The sequence below is a fragment of the Amblyomma americanum genome, chromosome 7, assembly GCF_052857255.1.
Source record: "Amblyomma americanum isolate KBUSLIRL-KWMA chromosome 7, ASM5285725v1, whole genome shotgun sequence".
NCBI classification, from domain to species: Eukaryota; Metazoa; Arthropoda; class Arachnida; order Ixodida; family Ixodidae; genus Amblyomma; species Amblyomma americanum.
In genome coordinates this window covers 646,019-666,356 of record NC_135503.1, presented here as the reverse complement: position 1 = coordinate 666,356, position 20,338 = coordinate 646,019, and the positions used below count along the sequence as shown (strand labels likewise).

General features: G+C 45.4%; 1 protein-coding gene across 2 annotated transcripts in view; it reads left to right on the top strand.

Moving 5' to 3' along the window:
* The window catches only part of LOC144098243 (ankyrin repeat, SAM and basic leucine zipper domain-containing protein 1-like), a 122,591-nt gene that overhangs the window by 41,613 nt on the left and 60,640 nt on the right, over positions 1-20,338 (top strand). For both annotated transcript variants that reach the window (XM_077630734.1, XM_077630735.1), the window contains 2 exons: positions 6,278-6,392; positions 19,902-20,013. In XM_077630734.1, the coding sequence (XP_077486860.1) occupies positions 6,278-6,392; positions 19,902-20,013 (227 nt within the window). The remainder of the gene's footprint in view (positions 1-6,277; positions 6,393-19,901; positions 20,014-20,338) is intronic.

The following is a 20,338-nucleotide window of genomic DNA, read 5'->3' as shown; positions in this document are numbered from 1 at the left end:
CGGCAGTTTGTCACATGATTTGACACACGCATAATATTCTGCTAGTCCTATTGAACGCTGTGCATTTGTTCAAAGCGGCGCAACTCATTGCAACGACCATGAAACTTTTCATTTTCGAAAGCAATGAAGATTTTGACTGACTTTCTGTTGCGTTGTGTAAACTGGCACGTAGGTTGATCGTCACTGATTCATTGGGTACGTCATCGAAGAAGTGACTATGAAATACTTGACTTTGAATTCAAAAGGATATTCAGACAGTTGAGTGAGACAGTTTATGCACATAGTTCAGTCTGTTGCCGTTCTACCCAAAAAGTATCTCTGGCTGGCCACCGTTTCAGCAGAAAAGAGTTGCCCGATAACTTTGGGTTATTAGAACTCCGCAACTTGCATTCACTATTGGCGGACAGTGGTGGCGGAATGGCCGTCAGAGCCTGTCTGGCAGGTGAAGGCATGGGCACTCACTTAAAGCCAATCACTGGTGTATACCATGATTTGCAGTGCAACAGCACGAGGCCAAGGAAAAAAGCTCTTCTCGTCCCCAGGAGGTGCGAAACCCTGAGACTTCACAGACTTATATGCAGTATTCACACGTGCAAAAAGAAGGGGGGAGGGAGGACAAAAGAAGATGAAGACAAGTCAAGCCTGCATAGATCAGCAAAAGCCACAGAGAAAATTCTTTTCACTATCATATAAGGTGACAGAGGTATCACTAACACAATTATCGCCTTTTTCTTTGATGTGGAATGCTTCTAAATGTTTGCGGGCTATTTTGTTTTTACTCTTGCCTAGAATCTTGATGACATTGAGCAGCGGCTCACAACCATGGCATGAAATGCAATGAGCGGGCAAGTTCGCCCCTTCTCTTTTTTGTATAGACAGAGCAAGCTCCCGTGCGCGTTCATTGATGCAGCATCCAGTTTGGCCGACATACACACGTCCACACAGCGGGATTTGAAAGACCACGCCCGTGGCACATTCACAAACTGTACCGCATGTTTCTTTGTGCATGCGCTTCATGGGGCTCCTTCCTTGGTGATCCTGGGGCATAACCCAGCGAGCTTTTTTGAGGCCAAAAAACCACTGGAACACCATGCCTTCCAACAGACATGATGCAAGCCAAACTGCAAGTTAATATCTAAAAACTGCAATGAATCGTTAGTCGGGAGTTCGTGTGTGAAAACCAAACCTTGGCCATATTGCCTAAAAAGAGTTGTAACACTGCTAACTGAATCAGTGCAGGTCAGCGTTTTCTGTTTAGAAAAACAATAAAAAGATCATCAATATATCTAAAACACTTAACATCATGGTTAGTAAGCTCAAGAGTCAGGGAACGGTCAATAGCAGCTAAATATATTTTGCAGAGGATCGGGACAACACAGGAACCAATGCAAACGCCTTGTCCTTGAATATAAAAGCTGTCTTTAAAAGAGATAAAAGTGGCTTGCAAATAAAATTCCAGCAGGGACATGAAGCTATCTGCAGAAACCCCAGCCGAGTTTTGAAACGCTATTTCACCGGAACTCTCAATTCATTCTTTGACTGCTGTGAACAATTCATTATGAGGCACAGAATAAAACAGATCTTCCACATCAATAGAGAAGGCGTAGCCAATGTGAGCAAAGGAATCCAAGAACCTTATGGTGTTCTGGCATGGTGTTCCGGTGGTTTTTTCGGCTCCCAAAAAAGCTCGCTGGGTTATGCCCCAGGATCACCGAGGAAGGAGTCCCTCGAAGCGCATGCACAAAGAAACATGCGGTACAGTTTGTGAATGTGCCACGGGCGTGGTCTTTCAAATCCCGCTGTGTGGACGTGTGTATGTCGGCCAAACTGGATGCTGCATCAACGAACGCGCACGGGAGCTTGCTCTGTCTATACAAAAAAGAGAAGGGGCGAACTTGCCCGCTCATTGTATTTCATGCCATGGTTGTGAGCCGCTGCTCAAAGACATCAAGATTCTAGGCAAGAGTAAAAACAAAATAGCCCGCAAACGTTTAGAAGCATTCCACATTAAAGAAAAAGGCGATAATTGTGTTAGTGATACCTCTGTCACCTTATATGATAGGGAAAAGAATTTTCTCTGTGGCTTTTGCTGATCTATGCAGGCTTGACTTGTCTTCATCTTCTTTTGTCCTCCCTCCCCCCTTCTTTTTGCACGTGTGAATACTGCATATATATGCTGTTGCGAAAGCAATAAATTCAGTTGATAGTTTGCGCTCTCTATCTGTCATCTTCTGCTCTTTCCTGTGTACGTCTTGTCATGTGCACAACGCCATCCCAAGAAAGCTATGCACCAACTCGCCCAGCAAGAACTTCTACATTACATAACCTTGAGGTTGCTCGGTAAGAGCAACCTGCGTCTCGCAAGACCCACCTGCGGCAGCACCTGCCATCGCAGGGCAGGGCCACATCACTTAACCGCGGTGCCACAGTGCCAGGGGAGGACTCCCAGCGGTCTATGAAAGTAAAATGCAGAATGACAAATTCTTCATATACAGGCATTAACCTATTAATGTAGAGCTTAGGTCCGATTTCGCTGATCTTTGATCTTTGAAGCCTTCTTGACCTTGAAATCTAAGCCTCAGGCTGAAACCGAAGTGAAAACGGAAGCACTAATTCGCATTTGACCTAACCATGCTAAATCGCTTGCCTTTTATTTTGTTCCTTGTTTCTAGCCGGGCGTTCAGGCACAGTTGCTCTCGTGAGAATGAGAAAGCAGAAGAGACAACGATTACGCTGCTTGCGTTTCCTGTGTGCGCTGTCCGCAAAAACAAAACTACGCCATGAGAGACAGCATGAGATCACAGTTGTATTAGATGCCGAGCATAGGTTAGCATAGGTTTTTGTCATTTTTTTGTTGTCTCCTGTTACTTTGATCAGTTTCTCCAATTCTGATAGACGAGAACAGTGTAGGATTAAAACAGATGCTGCAACAACTTCACTAGCTCCTCGCCACTGCCTATCTGCAGACAGCTGCTTTGGCAGATGTGAAGAGGCATTACATGGCATCCAGGATGTTTTGCACGTGCAGAGCTATTCTGACTGACAAAGCAGGAGCCAAAAAGTATCATAACCTTTAGAGAAGCATGTTGCTGGTGTCAGCAAATAGTAAAAGAAAGCAGGAGACATCGATGTACAATTTTTTCACAGACTGAGATAGAAATGAACTTCGGTTCAATGGTCAGTCCACTGCTGCAGCTTTACTTTTGAATATCATCACCTTGTCATATTTCCACAGAATTTTGTAACCTGACGCTCGATTTCAACCTATTCCAGGTTGTAAACCAACCTACACGCGACACTAACATACTAGATCTGATACTGACTACAGCACCGGAAACGATAGGATCAGTAACTCATTTAAAGGGATTCAGCGATCATCATTTACTTCAGCTAAGTATTGACATCCCGGTTCAGTTTATGGGCTATGTAACAAAAAAGATTCACGATTATAATAAGGCTAATTTCACAGCTATCAACACAGAACTAGAAACCTTCTTTTATCACACATTTCTACCTTCAATTAACAACCGATGCGTTGAGGAAAACTGGATACTTTTTAGAGATAAGATTTCATATTTGATCAACCGGTTTGTCCCTGTGATCAAAATAACTAAAGATAAATCTAATCCCTGGTTTACTAGAAGGCTTAAACAACTAAGGAACAAGAAAAAGCGGCTATACCGGACTGCTAAGCTTGCCTGTACCGTTTCTGCGTGGAACAAGTACAGTGATGCACTAAAACTCTATTGCTCCGCCTTATCTGCTGCAAAAGACAAATATTTTTCACATGATCTTCCAGCCCTTTTGAAAACTAACCCCAAAAAGTTTTGGAAACAAGCATGCCCTGAGCGTGATGATAGTTCCATCTCTCTACAAAGTAACAACACCCCCATCTCAGACAACGAGTGCCCCTCAATATTTAACACCTTCTTTTCATCTGTGTTCTCTTCTGAAGATCATTCCACCCTTCCGGAAGTTCCGGATCTTAATTACCGCTACATGACACCTATTCAGATAACTGAAGAAGGCATCACGTGTCTCATAAATTCTCTTAAGGTATCTACTTCGGCTGGTGTTGATGGCATTAATTCAAAAATTAAAAAAAAATACAGTTCCAGTGGCAAGCAAAATTTTATTTCATATTTTTCAGCAATCATTAACTACAGGAATACTACCCTCAGACTGGAAGATAGCTAAAATAGTGCCAATTTTTAAATCTGGAAACAAAAACTCCGCTGAAAATTACCGTCCTATATCTCTCACGTGCATCTGCTGCAAAATGCTTGAACATATAATTTCATCGCATGTCTTTAGTCATCTTGAGCAGAATAACTTTTTTTACACTAATCAACACGGGTTTAGAAAGGGTCACTCCTGCGAAACACAGTTATTCGAACTAACTACTGATTTGCATTTTAATATGAACAATAACCTTCAAACCGACTGTATATTCCTTGATTTTGCCAAAGCGTTCGACCGCGTAGCTCACTGCCGCTTGATTTCGAAATTATCATCACTCCGTCTAGACTCGCTAACTTTAACATGGCTTCGTAACTTCCTCTTGCATCGCCAACAGTTCGTATTTGTTAATAATCTGTCCTCTAACCTTTCCCCAGTTAACTCCGGTGTACCGCAGGGCAGTGTGCTTGGTCCCTTATTATTCCTTATTTATATCAATGATTTACCTAATAATATAACTTCTAGTATGCGAATTTTCGCGGATGATTGCATTATATACCACCCTATTAGATCTACTAATGACCACCTGGCGCTCCAATCAGACCTCCTTACTATTAACGACTGGTGCAACTCATGGTTAATGACTCTTAATGTATCCAAGTGCAAAGTCATCTCTTTCACCCGTAAAAACAACAAATCTAGCTATACATACCGTATTCAAAATGATCTACTCTCTCACGTATCACATTACAAATACCTCGGCGTTAACTTTTCTTCAGATCTTTCATGGTCATACCATATCTCATCCATATGTGCCGTCGCCTCAAAGTCATTAGGATACCTACGCCGTAATCTCCGAAATTCACCATCTAATATTCGAAAACTAGCATACCTCACTTTTGTTCGTCCACAACTTGAACTTGCTTCTCCCATTTGGTCTCCCTATCATAAGAACATGATCATTGCTTTAGAATCTATCCAAAACAGGGCAGCACGATTCATTTCACGAAACTTTAACTGCCACTCAAGTGTCACTCAGATTAAAACAGATCTTTCTCTACAATCATTAAGCACGCGCCGTGACATCGCTCTCCTCACACTATTTCACAAATATGCGCACTTCAATAGAACTACCTCATTTCAACTTGATGTCTCATCCCGCACGTGGAAAAGATTATATAATCAGTTTAGTTTTGCAAGAATATATGGTGACACATTGGCTTTTAACTCATCTGCATTACCACGAGCCATCAGATTATGGAATGATCTGCCAGACATCGCTTCCGCGTCTAATCTAGAATCTTTCCATTCTAAACTCATCACATATTTCACTGAAACCGTCATTTAGCACACCTACGTTCAAGTCTATTATTGTTCTTTGCTTTGCTGCTACACTCGTGCCATTCGGATGTTTTCTTACTTATGTTTGCTTGCCATGTTTCCGTGTTTGCCTTAATCGCGCTTTGTTTCCACGTTCGGTGAGCACATTATCCTGTATTGTAGTGAATTATTTTGCGTCGCGTACGTTTCCTTTTGTTTCCTTTGGTTATTAATGCACTGTATTATATCTTTTTTTCGCCCCCCTTACACAATGCCCAATGGGCCTGTAAGGAATTTCAAATAAATAAATAAATACTGTTTCCCAGTTGGTATGTAATAGCGTGGTTCTAATCCATTATCTTTATGTTTAATAAAAAATTCTGTTTTTCTCTCATAATTTTTTCATTAGTGAGGTTCCTAGATTTCAAGACCAGTCAAGATTTAAAGTGACCCCCCGTATCAACAAATGTTCACTTCTCAAGAATCATTAATTGAACAGCCACCTGCCACGGTGGGCAGGTTGTGGTGACGCCACAAGGTCACATGACCTAGGGGAGCCACCTAGGGCACGTTGTCCACAGCTCTTGTGCCAACGCACTAAAAATTGCTCAGTTGTTATCTCTAAGTGCTTGTGGCCTGTGCAACCTATAACATATCTGGGACAAAATGCATTTAAACTGGGAGCCTTCTTCTCTGAGCATGCAAGGACTGTTTTTCACGCCTAGTAAGGCTGTTGATGTCAAAGAATGACTTTGCATGATCTGTGGTAATCTCGCAGGCCTTGTCACTCCCCTGATGGCAGTCTGCAGCTGTCGGAATAGGGACGAGGCAGCCCTGGTCACGTGTGCCAAGATCTTGTTGAAGCATGGTGCAAGCCCTGACTTTGCTGACAGGTACATGTTTTTTACCATTTTCTGCAACACGGATATGCTGCTTGCTGGTTGCTGGTCAGTGGGAACAGTCTCATTTGCAAGCTGTCTGCAGTGCCAGCTCATTATTGCTACAGAGCCGCGGTTACACAGAATGAACTCAAAGGACACAGATGCATCACACGCCACAGTACTCCAGGTATAGAAGGAATTTTGAATTTTTTTTTTATTACATATTACTGCAGACCTTTTCGGTAAAGGTTTGCAAATATCAAATTTTTGGTTGCGAATCGGTTGAACAATGAAAAATTGCTTGCAGATAGCACATTTTTCAATAGCAGTACAGCTAGTCCTAAATAAAGACATACTTTCCTACAAAACACAGCTATAAAAAGAAACAGATATTGGAAACAAATTTTGTTTTCACTTGTCTTCAGCATAATTTGCTATATACAGTTGAACCTCGATAAAACAAAGTTCGCCATGCAACAAACTGTTTTCATTTTAGTTTCTTGCTTCCATTCAAGTGCGTGTATTTTTTTTCTCGGTTTAGCCAAGTAGTTTCGTGCTGCAGTTTTGGTGCAACGAAGTTTTCGTCACTGATGCTCTTGAGCAAACGTAAGGAAAAAGTAACTGACTTCATGACCTTGCCATGAAGTGGGTTGCCTTGTGCAAAGCTTGTGCAGCAAAGGTTTCTCGTTTGTGAACAATGTTTGATATAACTCTTGCCGATCTCGCCCCGTTGCGGTGGCTCAGTTGTTAGTGTGCTCAACTGCTGATCCTGAGGGCACAGTGGCCACATTATGATGGAGGCGATTTGCAAGGCGCCCATGTACTATCGTGCTATATACACTGCAGCATCCCTCATAGCCGATGCAGCTTTGAGAAATTAAACCTCTTTAAACTGAACCACACCATATCACATGTCATTTGGTCTTAATCCCTCCTATAATATTTTTTTTTATTTGTATTCCTCCTAAGGCTAATGCTAATGTATTGCATCTAGTTTTTTATTATTTCACCAACTCCTGTCTTGGCAGCTGCTAACAGTATGAATAAATAAATAAATAACACTACAGCGCATTAGCGCCCACTCGAGCGTTCGCGATACAGTGTGGCATCAGTGCACGGTTAAGAATCCCAGGTGATCAAAATTTCCGGAGCCCTCCACTGCGGCATCCCTCATAGCCGATGCAGCTTTGAGAAATTAAACCTCTTTAAACTGAACCACACCATTATGCCTGGTCATATAAAGTGCGGACGCAGTTGATGGCAAATCGCATTTGGCCCGCATGCACACTCGGTCGATGACATGGTGCACAAAGCAAGCCAAATCATCTGTGCTATTTTGCGGGCACCTCGTGGTTGAACATCCCATTCCCGTAAGCCCGTGAGAGCACGTTTTGTGTCGCAGAGTTGCTTGACGCCATTATCTGACTTCCGCAGCATAGCATGGTTTCGTGTTCGGTTAAGGTGCCTGCTGCGTGACAGTCGCTACAGCAACCCAAGAAGTTCGTGATACTGGCATTTACCTCCAGCTATCAGTCAAGATTTAGAGATATCCGCAGTTCATTGAGAAAATACTTCGAGGTAAAGGGTAATATAAACACATGGCACCGTGGGGAGCGGCTCAGCTCCGCAGGAAATTTCGACTAAACTGATATTTTGAGATATGCGATTTTGAGGTAACGATGCTTTGCTCAACTGTTCTTGCCTCTCGTTTTGCTTGGTGTTTTTTCTAAAATTGTTTGTGATAACGAATGCACGCGAACAAAATAAGGCGGAAAGCGAAGGTTTTAGGAATGTGCAAGATCATTTGCGCCACTAAAGGACAAGCCTCGGTGCAACGAAGTTCACTATATTATCACCGACAAACGTAGTAGGACGTAGGAAGCACAGCCGTTTACTGGGGCGAGTCTTACCGAACAGCCGCACTCATTCAAGACAAAGAAGACGTTCGGCCACGCGCTGGGAGACAGGTTTGGCTACCAGGTGGCGCCGGCAGAATGTCAGCAGTGTGGAATATTACGACGTTTTTCTCAAAAGGTACTACTTCGTTATACCGAGGTTCAACTGTACCCGTAAAGGAAGAAGAGTCGTGGTAGCTATAGCAATAAACTTTGGTAGATTAATACGAAAACATTCATAAAAAATTATGGGGGTGCTTAAGTCACCTTAAGAGTGCGATGCGCTATAGTGGTGTGTTCTGCAGGCATTACAAATGCTTGTGGCTGGAGCTCTTGGATGCACATCCATACTTAAGCAGAAGCAGCTGACAACTGGCAGCCACGCCTTGATTTCCCCTTCTCTATTGTACTGTCCAAATTTGGGCTTGCTCGTGCAAGTGCCCGTGTGCCCTTAGGTTTTGGACTGACTTGCACACAGATGGAAGCTAATGAAGACAGTGACATAAAGCATAGCGTGAGACACTGGCAGTTAAACACCTGGGATGTTCGGCTGCAGTGACGACGTGGTCTAATGCAGTGGCCAGCGAAAGCGAAGCTGATCTGTTCGTGCCACTGTGGGTTCAAATCCTGCCGGCAGCCAAAAAATGCTTTATTTATTTATTACGTCATCCTCTCACCTGACACTGGATGCCTCCTGCTATGCTTGCTCTCTTCGGTAGCAATATTGATACTGTCGCAGCCTCCCAGCTCCTCGGGTGGTGATGGATTTTCAGATTTCGTGGAGCACTGTGATTGGTCCTTGTTAGCCACGTGACAACTGTGATGTCATCACTGTCACAGCCACCCAGGGACAGCTCTAATGCTGTTCAGTTAGAATAAAATTTCGCCGTAAAAATCACTTAATGTCATCTTCTAATTGCCAATGTGGTGGAGGAAGAGGTCAGCAGTCTTGTGCTCACAATGATGCTTCACAAGTCGCTGAATCTTGCTTCGCAGATGGCAACCACTTCTCTGTGCTCTCCGCTTTCTTCCATTGGCACGTCGCAAACGAACGCACGGTCTGGGTGATGCAAAAGTGAACCCACCGACACTGCGGGAACTGTGCTGTGCCTGCTGTCACACCACAAAAAGGCGAAGACGGCTGAAACAAGTGCTTCGTCTGCATTGCCCTTTGTAATTAAGCCTAGCAACTAAGCCAAAAATCAATCTCGAAACCATGGCTGTGGCTTGCGTATAATGAAAGGCATTTTTCCTATCATCAAAACTAGGTCTGTGCGAATATTTTGACTATTCAATTAAATGGTAAAGTATTCTATTCAAACAGAATATTTGATATTCACAATCTTGAAGTATTCCTTAGGAGTAAATAACGTTTCTGGAACATTTGCTTCGCATTCAGAGATCGCAGCGCAATGCGGCATGCGCAGAGCCAAAGCAGCAGACGCAAGCAGGCAGAAGCACAGTGTGCATCTGCCAGATGGCTGCGGCTGTGCTACCCGCGGTGCACACACGCCGTAACCGGACAGCGGCGTGCATCAATACAGAGATTTAGCATAGCGTGATGTGCTTCTGCATGCTGCCAGTGCGCGCACACTGATTGGTCCCAAGGGGCAGGCGTGCAGACCAGGCGCAAAAAGCTGAGCCAGCAAAGCGGTCTACACCAGTAAGTCGCCTTGGAAGCCATCTTACAACACATTATTGTGGACAGCACAGTTGTTTCTCGCCATGTCAAGGATGGGCAATGTTTGAACTTGAATCCGGAAAACTGCGGTAACGAAAATAATTATATGCCACTCATACGCATATTTTCTATGTTTTACATATTTTGTGATGTTTAGCATGCTTATTGTGGTATTTTGTTTTAATATTGAATGATTGTGAACGATGTTCACATGGTCCATGAGTAAATGGTCTTGGAGTTTCGGTTTGAAACTCCTGCTTTTGTACCTGATTTCATCTTGCTTAAGAGGATTAAGCTTTGGGATCAAGGCACTTCAAGCAAGGAGCCACATCCGACAAAGAATCAGTCGCGCTCTCACACACCGCGATGCCACCTTCGTGCTTTGAATGCAAGGCAAAAGCTTCAAAAGGATCAGGCATGTCGCATCACATGTGAGTAAACGTACCAAATGATACAGCTGCATATTTCAAGACAACTGTATGCTGCAGAGTATGGGAACGAAAATCCCCCACACTCAGAACTCTTTAAAGAGGGTCACTTTTAAAGGTGGACAACGCCAAGCGAAGCAACCTTGCTGCTGTTTGCTTTTTCACGACATTTTGGCTTTCTTAACGCCATTGCCTCAATCTGCTTGACAGAGTACACATTGGTGCTGCTTATAAAAAATATAGGTGTTCTCGCTGAAATGTGTTTCCTATTATGTTTTGCAGCACTAGTGCGTGCGGTAAGTAAAGGTGACTCTTTTTCATGCATTTCTGCCTCCTCCCAGCTAGCTGCTACTCTTGCATAGCGGCAAACTGCTGTTTCAATCGTTCATGATAAAGCTTGTGGGGTTTCAATAGGGGAGATAAGTACGTACGTTCTCCCCACTTAATCGCAGCTGACACAGTTCAAAACCGCCAGACCCCACCCCGTGATCGCGTACGCTACCGAGCGCCTCGCCAGCCACAGCAGGCCTTTCTCTGAGGGAACAAAGGAACGACACACTGACTGACACAAACAGGCATTTATTGCTACAACAACAATAACGCCACCTAGCAACAAAATACGCTAAGGAATTGAGATCGTCCGACTCACCAGCAAGGTTACAAGTGAATGTTCGTCCATGCTAGGGCAAAGGATACTCTGAAGCCAGACGGGACGAGATGCGGGAGCAAGTCTCCCCGCCACTTCCTCGCCCCGCTGAAGAAGAGCGGAGCCGCGGGCAACACATCCACTCGCGCCGATGATCCCAGCTGAAGAGGGTGGGCTCTCCCGTGTCCGCGCAAAGCAATCACATCGTCCAAGGCGCCCTCCCTTGTTAGTTAAGGTAACTAACCTGGGAAAGTCACGTGGCGCTGTCGGCCGAGGCGATGCCGTGGGAGGGTGCACCGCGGGAAAGCAAACAAGGGGCTTCGGGGCTGAGTCCCCACAGGCTGTGAGCATTGCTGTGGACGAAAAATATGATTACGAGCTTGTCTCGCGCCTGAAAAGACACGGCACCATCGTCCTTAGCAAAGGAGAAGGACAAAAAGAAATGCATGAGGCCCACGGCAGTTTAAGAAACCTTCAACATTTACTGTAACAAAACGCTGGCTATCCAAAGTGAACCAGGCAAAGCAGTTGCTGTAGACATTTCTGCCATTTCCTTTGGGTAGTGTGTTCCTCTTTTTAGGGCCAAGGCAAATTTCTGACATGTATTTGCAATCGGCGGCAGAGGACATGCATAATCCCGTTTGCTCGAGAGACTCAATACACTCGAATATCATGGAATTGCAGCGCTGGCAGACAAGAACACAGAGAGAACACACACACACAATTGCGCTGAACTGTCAACTTTATATTGAACGTATCTGATCTGTGCCTTATATTTAACTGGAGGGCATTAACACGCAAGCGCATCTACTACACAGATATGAAGGGACATTCTTTTGATAATGCATTCAGGGAGCGCATTATCCCAACCAGACTAAAAACAAAAACGAAAATTGCAAATTGGTCAAGGCTGAGTCAAGGAATGCCAAACGCCAACGCAGCAAACAAGGTAACAAGGGAGAAGCGAGGCATAAACATAGGTGAGGAGGCATAAAAACAAGTGAAAAAATGGCATAGATGGGCCAACAATTAACACGGCAAAAATTCATGAAAAGGTAAAAACGTATAAAAAGAATGCAGGCCAAAAATTAAATGAGGCTAACGAAACAGGTAAAAAAACCAAAATGAGACAATGATAACAGCCAAGAAATGCAATGAGGCACTAAAAGCAAGTAAAAATAGTGACGTATGTGAGGCAACAACTAACAGGCCAAAAAAGATATATGGTGAGCGCTTAGATGGGTGAGGAAAGGGTTTAAGGTGGATTCGAATGCGGTACAATCATATTGACCCAGACAGGATGTCATCTCTTTTTCTGGGAGGGCTACTGAAGGCACGCTAACGGAGCCTGCTTTCAGGTTGTCAGTGTTGGCTGCTTCAATTATTTCCCCAAGTCAACTGGTTTTTGTTCTTTGCCAAGGCTCTAGGGTTAGAAAAGCTAGGAGGGCGGCTTTTGCAGGTTGAGCAGCCTCGACATTGGATGGCCAAGTTGCTTGATTTTTTATCTCTCACGTACAGGTTGTGCTCCTGCAGTCTTTTGTTCAAGAAACGACCTGTCTGTCCAACGTATTCTTTGCCGCAGGACAGAGGAATAGAATAGACAACTCCCGTGGCGCATGATACATACGGGTCCTTATGCCTAATTGTGCATTCTTTCCTTCGTTCGACTGGCTTGTCTACGCGTCTACACAGTTTGGAAAGGCGATGAGGAGCAGAAACAAATAACCTGCGCTCCTGCTTTTTCCCAATTCTTTTTAAATTCATTTTAAACCTGGTGAATGTACGGAGTGACTGTCGGTTTTTTGTTACGATCTGTTTCGCTGGACATAGTGGGCTTGTTGTTTTGCATGGCGCTGAGCATTTTTTCGGCTATTAAGGAGAGAAGCATTGCCAGGTACTCGGAATGAAGCATTCTATGGGGTTGAACCTGGAAGCTTGTCTCTAGACAGTGCTGGCAAGACTCAGATAACGCGTTTTTGAAGGCGGCTTGAACAATGTTTCTCTTTATTAGCTTTGAATGCACAGAGTTGTAGGGTGAGACAGGCTTGTTGGCCCTTCGCTCAAAGACCAGCAAATGTGTTCTGGTGAAAACTGCAACCTAATCTCGAAAAAGCGGGTGGAGCCATTCTTCGGGATCTCATCTCAACGAAGAGGTTGTGTGGCACAAGCTCCAAACGGGAGTATTCCCTAACCCTCAGCTTTATAGCAAGTGGCGCCCTGAGATTTTCAGCCCCAAATGCAAACGTTGCGACGGCATAGCGAATATGATCCATATGGTATGGACATGTCCGAGCTTTGGACAACTTGACAGAACAGATGAGTCCTGGGAGGCACTGTTTCACAACGAGGACGACAATCAACAACGAGAAGTCATCCGTCTCGCCCTTGCACTGCTGAGATCCAAGAGATCCCGGTCGACGGCTGAGGGGGAGGACATGGCTGGGACCGAGCGACGCCTCGGATACCCATCATCCTTTTGACGGGTGTTAATAAATGTTATTTCTCTCTCTTTCTCTCATGATCTCATGGGTTAAAATCAGGGGTGATAACGATTGATTGAAAATGGCCAACACACTGTCAACATACTGTAGGAATTCATCCTAGTGGCTGTCTAAAAAAAAAGATAATCATCCAAGTACCTAAATGTTTTGAGAGCCGGTAAATTTTTCAGCTTTGTGCTGAGTGCTCTTTCCTGCTTGGCTAGGTACAAGTCGCTCAAGATGGGGGCTATACATGAACCGATACAGATGTCCTGTTTTTGGGTGAAAAGGGAGCCGTTCCACTCAGTGTAGGTGGATTTTAGATAAGTAAATAAAAGTTCTAAAAAACTGCTAACTGAGATGCCGCTGGCATTTTGAAAGGCCATGCTGCCGTGCTGATCAATGCACTCGCTTTTAAAAGCGTGGCCTTTCAAAATGCCAGCGGCATCCCAGTTAGCAGCTTTTTGGAACTTTTATCTACTTATCTAAAATCTGCCCACACTGAGTGGAGCGGCTCCCTTTTCATCCAAAAACAGGACATCTGTATCGGTTCATGTATAGCCCTCGTCTTGAGCGACTTGTACCTAGCCAAGCAGGAAAGAGCACTCAGCAGAAAGCTGAAAAATTTACCGGTTCTCAAAATATTTAGGTACGTGGATGATTATCTTGTTTTTTTAGACAGCCACGAGGATGAATTCCTGCAGCAGGTTGGCAGTGTGTTGGTCATTTTCAGTCTATCGTTATCACCCGTGATTTTAACTCATGACATCCCGAAGAATGGCTCCATCCGCTTTCTCGAGCTTAGGTTGTCTTCAAAAACGTGTTAACCAAGTCTTGTCAGCACTCTCTAGAGACAAGTTTTCAGGTTCAAGCCTAGAGAATGCTTCATTCCGGGTACTCAGCAATGCTTCTCTAATAATAATAATAATAATAATTGGTTTTTGGGGAAAGGAAATGGAGCAGTATCTGTCTCATATATTGTCAGACACCTGAACTTAGGGGTAAGAGAAGGGATAAAGGAGGGAGTGAGAGAAAGGAAGAGAAAGGTGCCATAGTGGAGGGCTCAGGAGTAATTTCGACCACCTGGGGATCTTTAACATGCATTGACATCGCACACAGCACACGTTATGCCTCCATAAAAACGCAGCCACCGCGGTCGGGTTCAAACCCGGGAACTCCGGATCAGTAGCCGAGCGCCCTAACCACTGAGCCACCGCGGCGGGTAATGCTTCTCTCCTCAACAGCCGAAAAAATGCTCAGTGCCATGCAAAGCAACAAGCCCACTACGTCCAACGAAACAGATCGGAACAAAAAACTGACAGTCACTCCGTACATTCACCAGGTTTCTCACAATTTAAAAAGAATTGGAAAAAAAGCAGGAGTGCAGGTTATTTTTTTCTGCTCCTCATAGCCTTTCCAAACTGTGTAGACGCGTAGACAAGCCAGTCGAACAAAGGAAAGAATGCACAATTAGGCATAGGGACCCGTATGTATCAAGCCGCCGCGGTGGCCAAGTGGTTATGGCGCTTGGCTGCTGGCCCGAAAGACGCGGGTTCGATTCTGGCCGCGGCGGTCGAATTTGGATGGAGGCGAAATTCTAGAGGCCCGTGTCCTGTGCGATGTCAGTGCACGTTAAAGAACCCCAGGTGGTCGAAATTTCCGGAGCCCTTCACTACGGCGTCTCTCATAGCCTGAGTCGCTTTGGGACGTTAAACCCCCATAAACCAAACCAAACCAAAACCAAACCGTATGTATCATGTGCCACGGGAGTTGTCTATTCTATTCCTCTGTCCTGCGGCAAAAAATACGTTGGACAGACAGGTCATTGCTTGAACAAAAGACTGCAGGAGCACACCCTGAACGTGAGAGATAAAAAATCAAGCAACTTGGCCATCCACTGTCGAGGCTGCTCACCCTGCAAAAGCCGCCCTCCTATCTTTTCTAACACTAGAGCCTTGGCAAAGAACAAAAACCAGTTGACTTGGGGAAATAATTGAAGCAGTCATCATTGACAACCTGAAAAGCAGGCTGCGTTAGCGTGCCTTCAGTAGCCCTCCCAGAAAGAGATGACATCCTGTCTGGGTCAATATGATTGTACCGTATTCGAATCCACCTTAAACCCTTTCCTCACCCATCTAAGCGCTCATCATATATCTTTTTTGGCCTGTTAATTGTTGCCTCAATTACGTCACTATTTTTACTTGCTTTTAGCAACTCATTGCATTTCTTGGCTGTTATCATTGCCTCATTTTGGTTTTTTTTACCTGTTTTGTTAGCCTCATTTAATTTTTTGCCTGCATTCTTATACGTTTTTACCTTTTCGTGAATTTTTGCAGTGTTAATTGTTGGCCCATCTATGCCATTTTTTCACTTGTTTTTATACCAATTTTTTCACTTGTTTTTATGCCTCCTCACCTATGTTTATGCCTCGGTTCTCTCTTGTTACCGTGTTTGCTGCGTTGGCGTTTGGCATTTTTTGACTCAGCCTTGACCAATTTGCGATTTTCGTTTTGTTTTTAGTCTTGTTGGGATAAAGCACTCCCTGAATGCATTTTCAAAAGAATGTCCCTTGATATCTGTGTAGTAGATGTGCTTGCGTGTTAATGCCCTCCAGTTTAATATAAGGCACGGATCAGACACGTTCAAAATAAAGTTGACAGTTCAGCGCAATTGTGTGTGTGTGTTCTCTCTGTGTTCTTGCCTGCCAGCGCTGCGATTCCATGATGTTCAACAACCACCAACTAGCCCACTAATGTACCCTGCATCGATACACTCCAAGCACGTCACAATCGCAGTTCTCACCTTCAGGTAGTAATTCAAAACAAGGCACTCGCATGAAGTTGCAGTAGGTATGTGACGCTGCATACAGTCAGATATGCTCCAAACACGATGATTTTTCCATTTTTTGCTGCATGTTTACAGTACTTGAGAGATACGCTGCATGCTGCCATCGTCCCACAAACAATGTTGCCAGGTTCCAACTTCGTTCTTTGACCAGATTTAGCATGTGTCTAAGCAGCTGGCATGTGTCTAAGCAGCTGGCATGTGTCTAAGCACAGCATCCTTTTGATTTCCATGAAACGACTTTGAGCTGAGAGCAGGTGCCACAGCCGCTGTTCTCCGCATGGAATTCGCGAATCTAGCATGATAGCATGAGCGGAAGCTAGCACATGGCACATTGACATTCTGACGCAGGGTGGCGCTGGGTGCGTACGCCTAGCAGGTGTTCACGGAGTCGTCACTTAATTGCGATTGCATCATTGCATAGCTAGCGCTTAAGACCAGCATCTGGGGGTCTCATAGATAGGTCTCACACCCTACAAATACGTCTTTGCTGTTGCATAATCCCTGTGTAAGCATGCTTGCCCATCGCAAATGGGTTTTGCCAAACTGCCATCCCTGTGAAGCTGTCATGAACTAAAGGCACGAAAGTGAAACCCTGCCGTTAGATGGTGCGCAAGCTGTGTTCAAGGCTGATGTTTACGTCGCACACTTTGTTCTTGTCCTCTGTGGTCTAAGGTACACAGTTCCTATATTCTAATTATGAACGATCAAAGTGGTGGCCGCAGAATAGCCGCAGCTTCGCCCTTTCTTCCATCCATAAACAGGCTGCAATGACATGCCACTTAGTGCCGACCCACGATTGTGCTCTCGATGCCTGTCGAGACATTAATTTTATGCAAGGCCTATCATTTTTTGTTCACGGGCTTTTGCCGCATACCGGAAGTCAAGTCGGTGAAGAAAGAGCAAGCTAACTCATGTGACAAATGCAAGATACGGTTGTTTGGAAATCTTGCAGTGTTTCGCCACGAGTTTAGGTGAACAGGAAATTATAATTTTTGAATGCTTACGAGGTCCAAACAGTGAAAGTACGGCGCGAATCGAACAGCAAGTAATTCATGCAAACCATTTGAAGTTTCAAAAGTTTACACACCTCTAAGGAAATATTAATTGAGTAAGCATAAATTGAAAATGAAGCCTGGCAGCCCATTCAGTGCGTTGCGAAAGGCTGCCTGCTTGGACTAGATGTGCCACCCAACCCCCTAGTGGAGGTCAGTGCTCTTGGACTATGCATCTGGCTCTTGGTTCAATCTTGTTATCCTGGGGGCCCCCAATGGCTTCCTTCTCTTCTCTCTACAGTGTGACTGGGTAAAGGAAATGTTGGCATGCACGGATTTGGGTGCTTGGGGAATCCAAACAGCACCTTGAGGAATCCAGTGTGAGAACACCTGACTGCTGCGTATGAGCCCTTCTTGCCCCGTGTTCAGATCAAGTCCCGAAGCGTAATGTGTGACTCTCTTAGCTTCACTCGGCTTCCCTGCCACTTCCTGGAAACATCTTTTCCTTGTCTTACCTAGCAGGTTTAAATATACTTAGTTTTAAAACTCGTCACCACACCCGTAGGGCATCAGGTGGCTCGCTGCCACTGTGGCATCTGCTAGTGTATTGTGGGGTTGACTCGGGGAGATAAGCACGTTCTCCCCACTCAATCACGGCTGACACCGTTCAAAGCCGCCCGGACCCCACCCCGTAATCGCATATGCTACCGAGCGCATGCTAACCACGGCGGGCCTTGCTCTGAGGGAACAAAGGAACGACACATTGGCTGACACAAACAGGCATTTATTGCTACAGAAACAATAACGCCAGCTAGCAACAAGGTACGCTAATGAATCGAGGTCATCCGACTCACCAGCAAGGTTCCGAACGAATGTTCGCCCGCGCTAGGGCAAGGAATACTCCGAAGGCCGGACGGGACGAGTACGGGAGCCTGTCTCCCCGTCGCTCCCTCGCCCCGCTGATGAAGAGCGGAGCCGCGAGCGACACGTCCGCCCGCGCCGACGATCCCAGCCGAAGCCCTCCTGCCCTCTCTCCCGCGCGCGGGCTTTGGCAGTCTCCCGCGCAGCAATGCTGGTGCCCTCCCTTGCCAGTTAATGTAACTGACAAGGGAATGCGTTCATCCTCCAGGTGAGACTGCCGCTGCACGGTGCCTCGCGGGAAAGCAAACACAGGGGGCTGCAGGGCAGGTCCCCACAGTATCAAAGGTAATGTAGCTGTGATTCAGGCAGATACCAACAGCAGAAAGATACTACGGTCAGCCCTTTAGCCCACCAATACCTCTGACATACGTGTGGAAAGAGCAACTTGAATTGGTAGCGGTTGTGCTTACATCCCCGTTCACGAAATGTGCTTAATGGGAACAATAGCAAGCTCAGTGCATGGATGCCGAAAACGCACTGGTAACCGAAAGCATTAGCTCCACCTTGACAGCCTTCAGTCTGCAGCTGTCCGATCCGGTTGCCACTTGCACATCACAACACGATCAAGTCAAATCAATAAATCTACATTCTGATGCATAAAATTATCATAGATGGTAGCACATATATAAAAGGCTGCTACAAACAACATTCCATTGCAGAAATCTGCCTTTAAGTACCGGTTTCCAGTCCGCATCCTACATGGTTGACTTAGCACAGGTGTCACCTTAACGAGTGATAATGCACGTCAAATAACCGCAGTACAGTGTGGTAGAGGGAAAATGTGACAGCAGTGAAGAACATGTAAACATGCATTGTAGCACAGGTGTCACCTTAACGAGTGATAATGCACGTCAAATAACCGCAGTACAGTGTGGTAGAGGGAAAATGTGACAGCAGTGAAGAACATGTAAACATGCATTGTATGCACGGTGCCAGCGTGACCCGCAGTCCACCTGGCCGCGCAAGCCGACAGGTGGCGACTGGTGTTGAGAGTAGGAGTGCGCCCATAGCCTGCGTGCGAGGGTAAAAGAATCTGGTCTATACATAGACCGCCCCCCCCCATCTCGCACCCCTCGCTGGCAAAAAAAAAAAAAGACCCCAAATGTACGACGTGTACCTCCTTCCGCCCTACCCCACATTATGTAGTTCCGAGCGGGGTGCCATTATGGCATGTGCACAGCTCAAAGCAATAAACGTGCAACAATACAATCGCAAAGCCAGCATTTGGAGACAAAGGAGATAACGGCATATAAAACGGTGCTCTCTTGTGCGGCCCAGTTAACTAGTGGCAAACCGAACAGCAAATGGTTCGATAGTTTCGGATTTCGGCGCACGCAGCTGTTCATCTGGGAGACTGACTGCCAGTGCGAGTGAGCTGGGTAAATGCCACACAATTCGTGCCCTCTCCATTCGCACCTTTCGCAACCGCACACGGCGACACGGCCACACTGATCTTCCCAAGCCTGCCTTGTGCTCACCCGCATACAGTATGTGCTGGTGGTCTGGTGCAGCAGAGAGCGCAAAATATGCGAGTAAAAGTTTTTTTTTTTTTCAGAAATCTAAACAAAATGTTTGGGTGCACTAATTATACGAATAAATACGGTATGTGTAAAAATTTGTCTCACCAACAGGAATGGTGTGACACCCCTGATGCTGGCTGCCCGGGAAGGGCACTGTCAGCTTTTGGAGCTCCTCTTAGACCAGGGAGCCAATTCCAGGTGCATGGACAGCCAGGGATGGTCGGTGAGCAGCAGCTGTCTCTTCTTCTGCTGGTGTTCTATGTTTTGCACTGGTCTCTGTGGCTTTCTGGTACACACTGTTCACATTATGTTCACATTATTGAATGCCCCCAAAAAACAAAAGCAATCCATATCACTGAAATTTTATTTGGCAAAAATGTGGCCATCTACCTTTGAAATGAGAACTCAGCAAGAAGTATGATTTTTTGCGGTTCTGTCAAATGCTTTTCTGTGCTTGCGACAACCTTGGGGCATGTGGGGTAGTTGTTTCGGTCTCACAAGACATGAGGGCCTCAACTTCGTATGACAAAACTCAGCCAGAACCCAAG